At 34.3% G+C, this 18,230-nt stretch overlaps 1 protein-coding gene across 1 annotated transcript in view; it reads right to left on the reverse strand.

The window, feature by feature from the left end:
- DNAH8 (dynein axonemal heavy chain 8) overlaps window positions 1–18,230 on the reverse strand; it is a 134,197-nt gene that overhangs the window by 67,162 nt on the left and 48,805 nt on the right. The window contains exons 33-47 of the mRNA XM_080585613.1: window positions 16,354–16,491; window positions 14,514–14,754; window positions 13,417–13,616; window positions 12,906–13,059; window positions 12,641–12,804; window positions 11,538–11,640; window positions 10,829–10,933; window positions 10,386–10,547; window positions 8,177–8,401; window positions 7,306–7,478; window positions 5,349–5,527; window positions 3,812–3,999; window positions 1,763–1,849; window positions 1,545–1,652; window positions 594–728 (exon numbers count right to left, since the gene is read on the reverse strand). Of these exons, the coding sequence (XP_080441739.1) occupies window positions 594–728; window positions 1,545–1,652; window positions 1,763–1,849; window positions 3,812–3,999; window positions 5,349–5,527; window positions 7,306–7,478; window positions 8,177–8,401; window positions 10,386–10,547; window positions 10,829–10,933; window positions 11,538–11,640; window positions 12,641–12,804; window positions 12,906–13,059; window positions 13,417–13,616; window positions 14,514–14,754; window positions 16,354–16,491 (2,362 nt within the window). The remainder of the gene's footprint in view (window positions 1–593; window positions 729–1,544; window positions 1,653–1,762; window positions 1,850–3,811; window positions 4,000–5,348; window positions 5,528–7,305; window positions 7,479–8,176; window positions 8,402–10,385; window positions 10,548–10,828; window positions 10,934–11,537; window positions 11,641–12,640; window positions 12,805–12,905; window positions 13,060–13,416; window positions 13,617–14,513; window positions 14,755–16,353; window positions 16,492–18,230) is intronic.

The raw sequence follows: 18,230 nt of genomic DNA on the forward strand, positions 1-18,230 counted from the left end.
GACAAAAATATATCCCCAAGGTGTACTCACTGAGATATATGCATACATGCTATTTGTTTGTCTATATATTAACTCTGTTCTTACTTTCTACTGCTTTTACAGTAATTGATAAAGCAAAACCTGATTGAAACAGACTGATAATTAACTAGAAATCTTTGGCGCATGATTGTTATGCATGTGCTAACTGGACTGAACACTACGTACTTCATTACTTGAGGACTTGCATTACTGGCAACTGTATAAACATGCATTGTTGAGCAGGCATACTTTAAAAGATTAATTTAGTTCACATTCAAATTATTCAGTTTATTTATAGTACAGTAATCAGTCAATACACAAGTCAGTATGTAAAATGTCATACCCACAGCTAAACCAATATTAACTTATTTGAACATTGAGCCCTAACTACTGTTTTAAAGTTTAATAAACATTTACTAGCATTTAATGATAATATGTTTATCACTTTTCATTTTTTAAAAGAAAGGGGTGTTTTAGCTTTTTTCTCAACTTCTCCAAAAAAAAAAAAAAAGAAAAAGAAATTACTAGTAGTCTTGCGTATAATATGGCGCTAAAATCTTAAGTTAGATTCTTACCAGCTTAGAAAGATTCATATCTCTTAGCCCTCTCATAACAATACTTAATTCACTTTCATTTGGTCTGGCCCTCTTTTGAGATCCAAGAGTCCTAAGTACTGACAGGATATTCCTCAGACCAAAGTCATAATGAACCTAGAAGAGGGTGAAGAAAAAGGCTTATGCATCAGTAATGAGTTCTATAGCTTTATTTCATCAGTATATCAAACCTTGCCTTACTAACCACCTCCTATAGTGTAGTTACCCTGCCTGGAAAAGGTAGCTAACACAGGAATTCTTGCTGTTGAGGAATTATTCTATTAAAATAAATGAAGGACAATAATACTATTTTCAGGAAGGGAGGGAGGTAGTGTAAGTTTTCTACTTCAAATTTCATTGACTTCATCATTTACAAACCCATATAGCAGGTATTTTTTAGCTCTTTGTAGCAGTGTTCAAAAAAAAACAATAGTTCCATTCCAGACTGGGACTTTCCGACTGAGGAAACTTAAACCCTAGACCTCAGATGAAAGCAGTTCTGTGCACTGCAGAGCAGCACTGCGACTTAAATCGAACTCGAGACATTCCTCCTGCAGTTTCCAAACTCCGAATGCTTTCTCTAGACTTCACTAATTCTTACAGAAAAGTGACATCACCAGGTTAATTTTCCCTCACTACCACGTTTAGGCAGAGAATTTCATATATATGGAACTGAAAGCTAACATTTTTAACAATTAGAAAAACGTGGGTATCTGACTACACATACATGAATTAACATGGTTATTTGTTCATAAATTTTAATATAAACATGCTTGAATTATATTTTAATTACTTCAATATTTTTTTAGAAGCATAAAAGTGATTCTTCAGGAAAAAAACCTGCACAAACCAAAACTGGAGCATGTGTTTTATGTAAAAAACATTTACATATACATATACAAAAACAAAGAGGAACAGAATGCATAACATTACCTGCTTAGTGAGCTGCTCCTCACAAAGTTTATAAAGAACAAAGAATTTCTGAGACAATATCACATTGTCAATGAATCCATAACTTGCAAGCTTAACTCTTATAATTATCTAAAATAATAAAAAAAAGTTTTTAGAAATTATTTTTTCTGAAGATAGATAAGGAAAGTGAAAGAGTCAAATAAAAACATTTTTTCTTTCAGTTCACTCATTAATTGTACCTGTCTATCTGGAACCATCATTGAAACGGTTCTAAACTGAATTTTTAGATTTTCTGGCAGTTCTTGACGTCCAGCATATCCAGGATTCTATATAAGAAGACACACTGCATTATTATTTACAATAGTCAAAATAGCATTTTTCTTATTGTTCAAGAAAAGTAAATTTAAGCACAAATGCCTGGATCTATTCAGTTAATACCCTTGTCACAATAAACTTCAACTGAACTATGAATTAAATACCCTATGCATAATGGTGTTATAACTGCAGATGCAAGCCAGCAAATATAATTTTAAAATTTTATGGAATAAAATCTACTTGGTTGATTGCTTCTACTGTATTTCCAGAAGAAACATTGACCTCTCAGTAGCAAGGTAATTCTAATAAAATGATAGTTCATAAGGAAAACAGTAATTATGGAGAAATTTCTGGTAACTGAAGAATAAATACATGCTTGACTGACACTGGTCAAACCATAAGCATTCAGGGAAGAGGAAGTTCTATACATTGTGCAGAAGAGGTAGGTCTTCTGACGTGTTAAAGATTCAGTAACTAGCAAGAACCAAGAAAAAAGAATAATAAGCAGTTTACAATGAAGAAATATAAGGGTGTTCTTTTCTATATTTCTTGTGTCTAAAGTTTGTTTTTAAAATACAGACTTTCACTGAATGTTTAATTGTGAGTAAATCCATCTGCTTAAGAATCACATAAGAAACTGGAATTCTTTTAGTGATAGAAATGATTTTAATAATAATTCAAGAATAAGCAGAGAATATTTTGTAACAGCAGTAAAAATAACACATTCAACAAAATTAAAACATGAAAACTGCACAACAAAGTCATATGGAATACAGTGTCAATGACTAAGAAATTCTGACTAATAGAGGTTTTCCTGAACCTTGCTGCAAACACGAGGAATACCTCTAACATAAAACAGTTGACATTTACAAAATTAGAAGTGGTCAATATATTTATGGCCTCCTTATTATCCTGCACTTGAACATGCAAATGAGTATTTTAATTTCCATCTGCCTTGGCATTAGGAAACATACATTTGAAAATACCCTGCTGCCTATGAAATTACAGGAATTGGTTCTGCAAAGCCTCAGGAATCCCGTGGCAACGTGACAGAATATCCTGAAAGTTCATCTAAATCCAGGAGTTTGTGTTTCAGCCTTGGAGTAATGGTTGGTAACTGCCTGTCTAAAATTATGTTTTACTGCCTTGCATGTCTTTTTTTCTGTAGATTATCCATTCAGATGTAGAACCTATCTTGGATATATATGGATATATACTGCAAGAATTTTTCACAAGTTGACATTATAAGAAAGGGAACAATGTATCTCATAAATGACACCCAGAATGCAGGACACAGTACTGTCATAATGCCTGTGCTAAATCCAGGATTGACACACAGACCAGAATGGACACCTCTACCACAGAAGGCCAAAACTGGACATCTAGCATTGTGGATATGTTTAGACACATCCTGTATCAGCAAATGAAAGGGTCTGATTGTTTTTTGCAATAGGTTTTGAAAAGACCTGTTGTCACCACAGTACAAGGGGAGTAGTTTATTCCAGAATCATTGTACTTATGGTCTGTAAATCAGCTTTACAATTCTTATTATTTATGCATATAAAGTGCCCATTAGACAAGACATATCTCCTTGAAAAATATTTCCTGTATCTCCAGGCTTAATTGAAGGTCCTCTTTTTTTCCCCTACAGTATCTTTCTTACTAATACTGTTAAAGCTTTTCATTCACAGAGAATTTGTGAAGTTTTGCCAAACTTTTAAGTACACTACATAATGAATTGCAATACAGTAGAGGGGATGTAATGCACTGAACCTTAGGAATAATCAAAGCAAAAATTAAGGCAAGCAATTCATGAACAACTATTTATATTGTGTTCTGGTAGTTCAGTCTAATTCTACAGCAACAGCTTCACCTAATTCATAAAAAAAAAAGAAAGTTATTTTCACCTTGTCATGTAATTAACTTGTATATGGCATAACTTGTTACTTCTAGGGAAGTATTGCTACATTTACCATTGTTAGGAAAATTCCAAACTCTGGATTTAAATCCACACAGTCTCCATCAGAAAAAATGAATTGCTTTTTTCTTTCTTTTCTTGCTGTTAAGATAATATAAATTTGTTGTGCTGCTACGGACAGGACAGGCAACTCAATTCGGTTAAATTCATCAAAACATCCCCAAGATCCAGACTGTGCAAGACCTAAAATAGTGACAGAAAAATTGTTACCTCTTTTTTCTTCATGCATATTTCAGATATCTGAACTACATGTCTTTTTTTTTTTCCAAATAATTAATTTTATTGGCCTGTGGCCAAGGCCTATATTCCTCCAATCCACCTGACTATTTTCATATCTATATTCAAACTGAATTACTATTAGTCGAGTTCTACAAAAGGGTTGGTAGTGAATCAAAATCAGAAAAATCTTTTGAAAAGTTGGGGTATTCAGTGGATCTTTGGTACTGATCTTTCCACGAATGAAGCCTGTTATTGTAAAGTAGCAATTCAATTCTTTTGCAAAAAGCAATACTGTTCATCTAAAAAAAAATCAAAATAAGTGACATACAATTTCAAAAGACTAGCCCTAAAATGTTATGTGACAAAATCCTGTGGGTTTTTTTGTTTGTTTGTTTGTTTGTTTGTTTGTTTTAATTCAGGTTTTTACTTTCGAGGGGGATACACACTTAGAAACACACTATTCTAGACACTTTTATGACACTATTATTTCCTTGTTATGACAATTAAGCAAAAACAACAAAACAAAAATTTGAATAGATTCACCCCTTCTCAATACATATAATACCATAGCTTAGCAAAATGAGCTGAAAGACTTCATGAAGTTTAACAGTTCATTTATCTGGGACAGAATAACTCAGTGCAGCAACACAAACTTGGTGCTCACTGGCTACGAAGTAGTTTTGCAAAAAAGAAATGGGTGTCATGCTTAACAACTGAGCATGAATTGGAATTATGCACTTGTCACAAATGAAACCAGCTGCATTAAGATTATATCCAGCAGGCTGAAGGAAATCACTGTTTGCCTCTACTCTGCACATGAGAGATAGCAGTTGTAGCATGTCCAGTCTGAGGCTTTCCATCAGAGGAAAGACACTGATATACTGGCACAAGTCCAGCAGATGGCTGCCCTGATGGCCGGGGACTGGAGGATATGACAGAGTAGGACAGGCTGAGAGAACAGTTTCTTCATCCTGAAAAGAAAGCTAAAGGGAAAGTCTATTGCTGTCCATAGGAACTGAAAGCTGAAAAGTTGGAGCCAAACTATTCTGAGATGGACAGTGGAAGAAGAGCCAGGGGACACGTTGCAATGTGGGAAATTCCTAGTCAACATGTTTACAAAGAATTTTACCATGAGGTTGGTCAAATATTTGAACAGGGGCCCTGAATTGTTTTGGTTATCCTTGGAGATACTCAAGCCCAACAGGAATAAGGTTCTTTCAACCTGCCATAATGGCACTTGCTCTGAGCAGGAGGTGGGACTAGATAACCTGTGGAGGTCCCTTCCACCCTAATAAGATTCTATGAAATCTTACCTTTGAAAATCCTACCCAAACCTCTGAAGTCCATTTGATCAGAGCAGTTAAAGACTACTACGTATTTTCCCAGAGCCTTTCCCATGTCTTTCGTTGTTTCTGTTTTACCAGTTCCAGCTGGTCCTGCTGGAGCTCCTCCCATGTTCATTCCCAAAGCCTGAGCTAAAGTTATATAGCACCTATAAATGTTAAATCATATTGATTTATTAAATTATATGTATGTTTACACATATATATGCATATGCAAACATAAAAAACAATCTATGTGCTATATTCTTGCATCACTTCTTCATAAAGCAGTTCCATCGATTTCACTGAGTTCAGGAAGATCAGAGTGGTAAAAGTCATGAAACACAGCATTTAAATATTACATGTACAACCAAAAAGTCTGGTCTGGTCTTTATCTAGTTCATTACAAACTGTGAATATTCGATAAGTTAATACATTAATGCACACCACAAAGGAATTTAACTGTAATTAACTCTTTTTGAAGCTATAATAAATAGATTCTGCTGTTGAATGGTGCTACTTCATCATTTTTGGCAGTATCTTAATCTTTATACAATTCATTAGGTTAGGTTACATTTGTCTAAATCACGAAGTGTAAAAGAATAAGTCTATATGACCCCTGCCATAATTATGGGTAAAAATTTTAAAAGACAATTTTAATTTTTTTTGGGGGGGGGAGAGGGTGTAGTCTTAAAGAGTCTAGATTGCTGTTTTAGCGGTGTGTGTGATCCTTAGCTATGATTTTCAGTCACATTAAGTCACAGCAGAGTAATGCTCAAGGAATTAAAATGACAAAGTTTCTGTGCAAATGAGGGGGTATCTTCACTGTCAAATCAACCCTAAATACTCAAATTTGAGTACTTTTCTAACAAATGTATTTTTGTCTTTAATCAGCAATAAATAGAGTAGAAAATAGAGGTTAATAACTAACTAGTTGATACGATTTAGCTTGAATCACTGCAATATATTACACCAAATTTTCACTGTAAGGACCTTGATGTTTTCTATGTGATTCTGTTAACTAATAGGAAACGTAAGTGAATGAAGGTTTTACTCCTAAGGGTGTACTGGGGTCAAGACAAATGTGAGGGTAGAATTTATCTTTTTGCATAAAGAAGTACTTGATTGTTGGGTTCAGTATGGTCTACTGCAGAAATGGACTGAGCTGTCACAATAGCAGTCCCACCTCTTCTGGGGAAATAAAGATGGAGAAATAAAGATGTTCCAAAAAGCTGTACAGACCCATATTCCACATAATAGCAATGGTATTGTGGAAGTTATTGTTGTTTCTTGAGGGGATCTTTTTGCAAGTGAAGTATCTTTTGGCTGTTTAGTTTCTGACTTGGCCAAAAGTAACATCTCAAGAATGGAAAACGTGGAGGAAGAATTTTAACCAAAAAAAAAAAAAAAAAAAAAGGAAAAAAGTTAATCCACATTTATTTAAAACAAAATTAATGGTTGTTGTTTGATTGCCTGGTTACAGAGGGAGAATAGCAAGCATGTTCAGCAGGGACTTTGTCAAAATCTAGATTCTCACAGACAAATTTAAAATGTTTCCCACTACTAATAAGAAGATAGGCAGTGATCGGTTGTCTTAGACTTTCAGACATTGGTAGTAACAAAACCCTTATAGAATCCTTTGTTACAGAGGTTAAAATATTTGACCTAATCTTATCTTCATAATAGAAATACTGTTAAAATATAATCTACCATATAATCTTAAAATTATTCAGTTCTGTTACTAAACCTTTTAAGACTATGAAGTGATAAAACTCTTCTAGGAATGACTAGGTGAGATGTAATGATTAGTGAGGTTATGTAAGAAAGACTTTCATCAATGACCTAGCCCACACAGGAATTAATTTGGAATGATTCTCTTTGAAGATATTATGTTAAATAAACACTATATATGTAAAAAGTATTTATGACGTATAACTGTGTTTCTAACCTGTCTGTAAGAGGTGTTATAACCAGACGATCAGTGCAACCCAGGAATTCATTTTGGTAAATAAAATCTACATCTGTAATGGATACAAAGACTTGATCGAAATCCTCCTTGAAATAAAATCTAGACTGCTTTAACCATTCAAAATCAGTTGGTGATTTGATGTGCATTTTTACCTTAAAAGAAAGTAAATAAATATATATGTTATAACTTAATATTCATGTTTATTATCTTTGATAGCTAGGATAAAATCCTAATTTTCATGAGAATAATGAGTGATTACTCAAGTTAAAGTTCCTAAGAAGAAAACTGAAGTAGATATGTCTTGCATAATATTCATAGATATATATTAAGCCGATTAACAAATGTCCCAATCATATAAACTGATCATAATAACCTCTGTGTTATCAAATACAGCTTAAATTGCTTTGGTAGTGCAGCTAACCTGCCAAGTGAAATTAGCAAACATTCTGTGAATTCATCAAACACATTGGAACAAAGGGCATGATGCAGGAAAGATCTGATGGAGGCATGGAAGCTGCACAGAAACTAGTAGGCTTGTGCCATCAGCAGTAAAAATACGTGAAGGATGTAGTGTTGAGGGATAGCATTCCTCACTGAAGAAAAGAATGTAAACAATTTATTAGAGTCTAAAAAGTCCAAGGAAAGGATTGGCATAATCTGTTGATTTTAGTAGGTTTGTTTGTCTTCTGTGTATGCCCCTTAGGAACCACAAAGACAATCCCAAAGAGAAGGAGCAGGACCTTCTTAAAAAATTAGATTAAATTTAGATTAAAATTAAATTAAATTTAGAAAAAAATAGGTGTTATGGAAGATACTGCTTAGTTGTCTTAAATCAAAGTCTGTACTTTACCAAATCATCAAAAATATCACGCTGATGTACATGAATGGTAATAAGTGTTTCAAATTTCACTCTGTCAAACTTGGAAAGATCATGCGTGGTCTGGCTAATCAACATATTCAAGATCTCCAGAAATCTCCCATTGGTCACTTGCATGATTTTTCTGTCCTCTTTAGCATTCTGTAGAGCTTCTTCTGAATCACGTGTCCACAACATTTGAATTCCCAGTAATCCAACCTACAAATTTATTATGTGAATGAATATAAAAGAATCACTTGTTAAACACTAGCTTCATTCTAAATGCCTTGGATATAATGGGAACAAAAAATTATGCCGAAAAGTCCCAAATTATCACTTGCTCCCATCATGATAATATCTCACCATAGTACTGTGCCTGAATTAGTTGTCTCTGTTGTGGGATTGGAAACTCCTTAGAAAACATATTAAAAATTTTTACGAAAATTTGTCACACACTGAGACAAATACAAACAAAGCACAATCCTCAGTTTCAGTTACAAATCCTTACTGTATTCCAGCATCAGAAACAAACATATTCAACTATGGGGAGAAGTCCTGCTGGAATTTTTCCACTGCCAGTTCACAGCTAATTAAAGAGCATTAAAAAATGTTTGTGTTTACTACTGAACATGGGATGCATTGCTATATTGCTAACATGCTCTCATGATTAGAGCACATTGAACTAGAAGGTATTTTGGTTCCAAATTAATTTAGAAAGGTACAAAACACTGAGTATAAACTACAGCCTCAGATTTAGATTTACCACATCAGACACATCCATGACAAAACATGATAGATGAGAACTGTATCAATACCTTTCTTTCCCACATTGTTACAATGCACCAAGACGAAAAATTTGACTCATCCACTCTTTCTACTTTTTTGTCTCCCTATGCCTGTAACGAGTTCATAGCTACTTCCTGCTACAAAATCTCTGTATCTTATCATTTTAAAATCATTTGACTATCATCAGTAGAGTCTAAATTACTTTATTTTAGAATGACAACTTAGTTAAAGAAAAAACTATATTTGGATGTGACTTTTTCACGCTGCCTATAACAGAAGCATCTGAGACAGTAAGAAGGGAATTTGAAGGAAAGAAAATATTTCAAATATTTGCAAATATTTAGCCTAATTTCTTCTCTATCCTATAACAAAGCATTTCTTTGTCTGTACTTCAAATTTCTTGACAGAAGACCATTTTCTTATTTTTTTCCCTTCTGTCCATTGTTTTAACAGAAATAATTCTTTCAATACGAACACATTTGGATTGGAAAATAAGATCCCAATTATTACCATTACTTTGCAGATGGTAATAAAGCCACTTCAAAATGTCTGACATGCAAACAAGATGGACAGTCCTTATTTTTTAAAGAAAAGTAATAGACTTTCAAAATAAATACCACTAAGGTAAGACATAATTATATCATAAATACAGCTTAATTATATCATAAATACAGCTAATAAGTAATAATAAATACAGCATAATTGTATCATAAATACAGCTTTAAGATAATTCTGTTCAATATCTAAATGTCCTCAACATTTTTTTAAATTAGTAATGTAATGGCCAGTTTTAATATTTGCATAAATTCTATTAAACAGTTATGCCCACTGCTATAATGATTAGCAAATGACCAGGTCAGAATTTGGGAAGGCTAGGAAACAATTCATTATTTGTTAATGAAATTTATGAACAATCAGTAAGATGGAGAAATCTCTAGGCAAAATAGAATCTTTCAAAATAGGCTTCTACTAGGAATGCATTATCCTAATGACAAATACATGAATTATGAAGTAAAACTCATAAATAATCATGAGATTATAAATCATCATGACATGAGATAATCATAATCATAACTCTTGCAAGCATAAATTTAGAGAAATCTATCTGCACATGAAATTTTCATTGCATACCAAAGACGTTCATTATCCATCGCAGAAAATACAAGCTCTATTTCACATTCTCCAAGAAAAGAAAAAAAATTTTTCAAGTGTGTTATGAGAAAAATATCATGCTACATATAGGACACCAAAACTGAGGTAATTACGAATTGCCTGCTACTGAGTAGTTTTATATCTTTGTTTCCTCTATGGAAACTTCCTCATATAGACAACTCCTTAGCCTATATGCTGTTTATATCCCATCTCCCTGGACACACAGCCCAGACTGCACACACAAATCCACATCCTGTATTCTCACCTGTGCTGGGAAGTGATTAAGAAAATTCAGCAAATTATATCCTGGGTCAATAATTTGGTAATATGCTGCCCTAATTACACCATGCAATGAAATCTGCTGCACACGCAATAAATCCTGCAACCAAAGCTCTACTGGTCCTTTTGCAATCACTGGAGTGTCCAACTGAAAAATCAATGAAAGCAAAAGGCAGAAAATAGGATATAGTTAAACTTCTGTTCAACACCATTAGTTACTAAATAGTTGCTAATTTTTTATGCACAATTACAGATATAATTTCTATAAACACTGTAGAAAAATATTTAATGAAGACAATTTTATTAGAAATGAACATTTCAATCATCAGTGTAATTAACAATAATTCAACTTAATGTATACTTATCTGTCCAACAACAGAATGATTTCTCTATTAACAAAATTTCTGGGGAAAAAAATCAAAGTATTACTGGTATTTTTTCTCCTTCTCTTGATATGACTGCCAGTATGCGATCATAATCCTTTGCATGAAATTCTACCTCATTTATATTGTCAGAAATGGAAGGAAGATGCGGCTGTAAGGACAATTAAAATGTCAAAGTAAATATATAATGGTAGCAAACAACAACAAAAAAATCTTAAGTAAGGTTATCTTGTGAAGGTTTGTCTGAACCTACGGATGAGCTTCAGGCCATCTAAAATTAAAAATTACAGAAATGCTTGTGTAGGATTATATCTCCATCTGCTGGTGGATTTTATTGTTTGTTAATTCTCTTTTGTTTTACATTTTCCAGAGGCAATCTAGCAGGACAGAGGTCAGTTGTTAGGTCAACTATTTATCTCAACCCTCAGTTACAATCTAGACTAGTTGGACTGATTTAGCACTACATAAATCAGCAGTTTCAGAGGTTCCGTTTTGTTAGTTTAGCCATGAAAGGAACCTTCATTAAATCATGTGATGGGATCATATTTTAGTGTCCTGGATTCTGAAGATTGCCTTTGAGTTACATATTTTTGTTTTCATTTCATATTTTGTTAAATACTAAAGGGCAAGAAACAAAAACAACAACAAATCTCCAAAGATTGAAAGAAAATGTTAATGTCTTCATTCATTGAGTGCTTTTACATATTTTAATTTTCTTTTTGTTATAAGTGGAAAAAAAATCACTAAGGCTGTACCTGTATTGTATGAGAATCACTTGCTTGTCCAAGAATTTCAAGAAGTACAGGATCAGAAACAAAAAAAAATCTAGGAAACAGTAGTCTCTTCTTCTCTAAATATCTTTAAAATTGAACAAGATTTCCATTAGAATATTATCTCTTAATTTTTTTCTCCACAAGAGCAGAAGTAAGACCGAAATATTTATATTTCATTTTTATAGCTTTAATTTAAAAAAGAAGACTTGGACAGATGCTAAAGTAAATCTTAACTGTGAACATTTTAAGAAGATATGCAAGGGAAGTTTTGAATAGGGTATTCTTTTTTTTTAAAAGATTATCAAATTTTAACATTTTTCACAGTGACAGAACATTACCTGCTTGTACACACACAGAATACTTGCTCACCAGCGATGCTACTTCCTTAGTATCTCCCTACAGATTATCATCTTTTGATGAAAATGATCTTGCACAATTGAATTAAGAAATATGCCAAATGTTGGAATGATGGACATTGGAATAAACTTCCTCACCACAAAGAATTCTCGAAACACAGTTACATAAAATTTCTGTGCTATTTTATGTTTGTTTAAATATATGTTTTTTTCTTTTTTAATGAATATGCATACAATTAGCAGATTGTAAACAATGAGCAGAAATTGTTTGTTTACCTTAAAGTCTTTTCAGTCTGCTGAATCTATGTCTGAAACTGAAAATTTATTATCTGATTTTATCTTAAAACAACAACAACAACAACAAAACTAAAACTGTCATAAAGCCTTCCTGCCTTCCCTTTCAAGTATTATCATTACAAATTCCCATTCAGGAGAGATTATCTTCACCAGTTACCCATGCAGTTTTGAAGAAACCTGATTACAGAAAGTTTGGATGACTTCTATTGCTAGACACTGAAGGATGCAAATTAGAAGTAAGCAGAAACTGTGTAGGTATAATCTAGAAAAAGTAGATTCACTCACTCTTCAGATTTGCTCTTAGAAACATTTTAAATATTTAGTTTGGAACTGAAGTGAGACTGACTATTTAGTATAAACTATTTACAAAATAATAAAACATTACATATATATATATATACACACAAAGATATAAATGTATAAAATTCATACCCTGTAAGTGATTTCTGACATACTTCCAACTGCTCATGTAAGTGAGGTAGAAGTTGCTCCATAGTCTCATCTCCAACACAGCAAGTAATTACATTTGGGTTTTCATGAGCTCGTTGCATTATCCTTACCCATGATTTGTCAATATTCTGAAAACGCTTTGCTTCCTATATATAATAAAAACATAAGTGCTTTCACACCATCGTCTGTTGAAAAGCATTACACAGATAGCAATTAATACATAATAGGCAAATACCTATAAGTTTACCTGGGGTAACTGTTTTGCAATATCTCCCCCTACAAAAACAGCTTCAAGATAAACCCAGAGGTTCTGCACAACCAGCCATTCTTCAATTATATCTGTAGAGCCGCTTAGTTTAGAAATCCAACTCTGAATATCTTTTTTAAATGGTGCATTGTATCTAAAATAAACAGAAATGATTTAATTCTAAAAAATAAAAAATAAATTAAAAAAAACACTATTATAAAATAAGAAAGTAAAATAAAACAGTGAAAAAAGCACACTTGTTTAACTTGAAGAGCAAGAAGAATCCCCTGAAAAGTTTTTACCAACTGGATTATATTCAAATCTATTGAGACAATAGGTTGCTACTAATACATGAAAGTCTGCCATTTGAAGAAGTTTTTAAATCAGAAATTTTAGCTTTTATTCTTTTTTTAATTACACTCCAAACTTACTGCTGATTTAGTCTAATAATAGTAGAGTTACTACCTCAGTGTGTTACTGAAAATACCGTACAAACTCATTTTAAAAGTACCTATTGCTCAGTAAAGAGCCAAGAATCATTAAACTGTCCTCCATCAAAGTTATAATTTCTAATGATTCTGTTCCCTTTAGCAGTAGCTCTCCTCTCCCTTTGAATGATGAGAAGGTCAAAAATTGGTTTCCCCAACTGTCAGCTATTTGAGATAATTTGGCTTCTATATCCTTTTCCTTTGTAGCAGATATACATATATCCTGCAAAGAAAGAATAATTTTTTAGAATCTATGTTCTTCATAAATTAAACCCTTCCTGATATCATACATCTAATAATGGTCTATTTAAAAACAATATATGAAATTTTATAAGATAGTACAGCTGTGTCACAAATGCAGAAACCACAGTACTATTTTTACAGAAATCTCACTAAAATTAAATGTATATTTAACTGAAAAATACTCCATTGGAAATGCATTAGTATTCCATTTCTACAGCTTCATGTTTTATTATTTCTGCACAATAAGATTTCTGAATCATTATTTCAATATGTTTTTGGGTAATGACAGACTCATTTTCATAGGAACTCTTAATCCTATCACATTTCAATTTATACAATCATAGAATCTCAGATTAGGTTACCTTGGAAAGGATCTCTGAAGTTCATCAAGTCCAACATCAAAAATAAATCAAAGTATGATCAAAGTATGAATATAATGATATAATTTGCATGTGTATTTCATAGAATCATAGAATGGTTTGGGTTGGAAGGGACCTTAAAGACCATCTATAATTCCACCCCGCTACCATGGGCCAGGACACCTCCCACCAGACCATATTGCCCAAAGCCCCACCCAGCCTGGCCTTGAACACCTCTAGGGATGGGGCATACACAGCTTCTCTGGGCAACCTGTGCTAGTGCCTCACTACCCTAAGAGTAAAGAACTTCTTCCCAGTATCTAATCTAAACCTACCCATTTTTAGTTTAATGCCATCCCCCCTTGTCCTATCACTACACTCCCTGAAAAAGAGTCCCTCCCCACCTTTCCTCTAGGAAATATAATTAAAGAATTAGACAAACATTTTATAAATAATAATTCATACCATTTTTGCTGATAATATAAAATGAAGGAGGAAGAAAAAATGTATGTACCTACCTCAATATCATCTTTATTTTCAAGAATTGGTGCTTCCATGATGTTTCGAAGGCAAAAAGTATCAGATTCTATATCAAATTGATGTCCTGTTGTTTCAGCTATACGATTCCAGTGTCTTTGCTTCATTGCTTTGTCAGTCATCATTTCCAACAAAGGACAAGACTCACTGAAATCATCAATTTTTTTCTTGAGATCTAAAAATGCTTGCCAGGTTTGGAGTCCTTTAGGTAGCCTACGACACCTGCAGTTGAGTTAAAATGATGCAGTAGTAAATGTCCTTTTGTCAAAATAGGAAATTCTAAAAACATTCTAAAAACAGATGAGGAAATATGAAATACCTGCTATTGAGATCAACATTTTCTATGTAAAATTGTGTCAAATTAGTCTATCTTTTTAGGAAAAACCCACTCTATATCTACTCTATAATCGTAGTATACATATAACCTAAAACACCAAATATTTGCACAAGAACAAATGCAAATCAATTCATTATGCCTTTATTTTGGAAATTAATAAAGTCAGATTCTGGAATGTTATTCCAATAAGAGGACTGGGGGAAAGAAGTGCAAAGAAAGCTCGAGTTGTTTCAGAATAGAGCTTGTCATGATACAGGACTGCCTTATGTAGCAGGATAGTGGAGGACAGGACTCAGTGATGCAGTTACTCTGTTGTAAATTATTCTTCTCCTAGTCTTCCATACTACATTTCTTCCAAAAATAATAAATGTGCTTTTTAGAAAAGGTTAGTATATACTTCTGAAGCAATCTAGTTACATCTTAATAGTCTCAACGACAAAGCCATTTTAAGCTTTCAAACTTACTGCAATGTTTGTAGCTTTTCTTTTTTTTCAAAACTATGCTATTTAGACACTATTGTTAATGCATTAGAAATGGAAGAAATGTTTTAAAAAAGGATGAAAGAAGGGAAATGATTTTCTCACTCTAGTCTGTGCTGGTGCAGCCTCACCTCGAGTACTGCGTGCAGGTTTGGGTGCCACAATATAAAAAGGACATAAAACTATTAGAGAGCATCCACAGGAAAGCTACAAAGATGGCAAAGGGTCTAGAGAGCAAGACGTATGAGGACTGGCTGAAGTCACTTGGTTTGTTCAGCCTAGACAAGAGAAGACTGAGGGGAGGCCTCATGGCAGCCTGTAGCTTCTTCCTAAAAAGGAGAGCAGAAGGGCAGGTGCTAAGCTCTGCTCTCTGGGGACAGCGACAGGACCCAAGGGAATGGCATGGAGCTCCAGCAGGGGAAGCTCAGGTTGTATATTAGGAAAAGGTTCTTCATCCAGAGGGTGTTTAGGATCTGGAACAGGCTTCCCAGGGAAGTGGTCATAGTACCAAGCCTGCCATAGTTCAAGAAGCACTTGGACAATGCTCTCAGATCAGATTTTTTGGGTGGTCCTGTGTGGAGCCAGGAGTTGGAATTCATGATCCTTGTGGGTCCATTCCAACTCAGGATATTCTATGACTCTATGAAATATTGTAAAAGACTCAGAAATGTTATCATTGTATCCAGCACTTTAAGTCAATAGGCTAATCCTCCTAGCTGATTAACTTCCCTTTTACAAGCAAACTTTCAGCTTAACACCTTGGTTGGTTTAGTTAAGGAAATCAACACTTCAGCTCATCATATGGTATTCTGTTATCAAAACTACAGGTAAAAGACTGGTTAACTAAAAGTATAGCGTTATCCCACTATTTCTTGTAGAACCTGATCACCTTATGATAAACCTTATTCATGGAAGTTTTGTATTTAAATATATCAAACAGCTTCACTAAAGTCACCTAAATCTTAATTCATTTAATATAAGTTACTGTTCATATTAAGAACACACCTGTTTTGAAAATCCAGAAGCTCAGCATTAATTTTTTCAATATCTACATCTGTCCAAAGTATCTCATAATAACCATTGATGCTGCTTATTACAGTATCATACAATCCATACAATTTCTGAAGCAAGTTTAACTCCTTCCTGGAACCAAAAAAGTCATACCAATAATTTCAATCAGCTATTTGGATATCTCTCAGTACTTAAATACATGATATCTGTAATACTACTACCAAAATTGGGATCAATTAGATTTTATTTCTTAATCTAGAAAAGAACAGTCCATTAATACAAACAAGCAAACAAACAGCAACAACAAAGCAGATGGTGCTGAGGACCTATTATCTACTCTAAACTTATATGGGGAAAGTTTTGCTTTGGTATACTTCTGTAAAACTTCAATTCATCCAAAAGATGTGATTGTCCCCCTAATACTCAGCATCTTCATCCTCCCCTCAAATACTGTGTGAAATTTTGTGGTCCACAATATAAAAATATAAAACTATTAAAATATGTTCAAAGGAGGGCAACAAAGATGTTGAAAGGACTAGAGGGCGTGAATTATGAGGAGTGGGTGAGGATACTTGGTTTGCTTAGCTTAGAGAAAAGAAAACTGAGGAGTGACTTCATTGCTGTCTACAACTTCCTCATAATGAGATGTGGAGTGGGAAGTGTTGTTCTCTTCTCTATGGTGACTAGTGAAAGGACATGGCTTAAAGCTCAGTCAGGGGAAGGTCTGGATATTAGGACAAGTATATTGGATATTAGGATTAGGTTCTTTACTGAGAGGTGGTCAAGTACTGGAACAGGTTCTTCAGGGGAGCAATCATGGCCCAAAGCCTGTTGGTGTTTAACAAGCACGTGAACAATTCCCCATAGATACGTGGTTTCACCCTTAGATTGCCCTTTGTGGAATCCAGAGCCAGACTGTATGATCTTTGTATGTCTCTTCCAAATAAGGATATTTTATGATTCTGTGGTAGTTTATGCACCTTGAGGTGGCTCTGCAGTGCAAAGCAGGGAATGGCAAGCAAGGACGATTAGTCAATTTGCTTCAGAAGCACTCTAGGAATCTGAACTAAAATGCTGATGCAAAAACAGCCAGAAAGGCTCATTAGGTACAGCTGCTCAAAAAATTTAGACTTTCATAAAGCTCTAATAATATATGTCAAATATGGTTATACCTTGATTGTTCCTTGCCTTTTTCTAGTTGTTAGTACTGTATCTTGTTACATAAAACTATATTTAGTCACATGATTATATGAGTATATTTCGAAGACAGGGCATTGTGCTCCTTTATATAGTACAATACCCAGAGTAAAATAACCTGGTGTTGTTCTGTTGCCACAATAAATACACACACACACACAATTATAAGCAAATTATTCAGAGCTCTAAAATTTGTGTTGATTTTTTTTTTGTATTTAATTTAAAGTGATGGAAACCTTCTGGCCTCACCTCAAGTACCGTGTGCAGGTCTGGGTGCCACAATGCAAAGAGGACATAAAACTATTAGACAGCATCCAAAGGAGGGCTACAAAGATGGTGGAGGGTCTGGAGGGGAAGACACATGAGGAGCAGCTGAGGCCACGTTGTTTGCTCAGCCCAGAGCAGAGGAGGCTGAGGGGAGGCCTCATGGCAGCCTGCAGCTCCCTCACGAGGGGAGTGGAGGGGCAGGCGCTGAGCTCTGCTCTCTGGGGACAGCAACAGGACCCAAGGGAATGGCATGGAGCTGGGACGGCGAGGGTCAGGCTGGGTGTTAGGGAAAGGTTCTGCACCCAGAGGGTGGTCGGTCACTGGGATAGGCTCCCCAGGGCAGTGGTCACAGTATCAAGCCAGCTGGAGTTCAAGAAGCACTCGGACAATGCTCTCAGATCAGATTT

The sequence above is a fragment of the Anser brachyrhynchus genome, assembly GCF_964034855.1.
Source record: "Anser brachyrhynchus genome assembly, chromosome: 3".
Lineage (NCBI taxonomy): Eukaryota > Metazoa > Chordata > Aves > Anseriformes > Anatidae > Anser > Anser brachyrhynchus.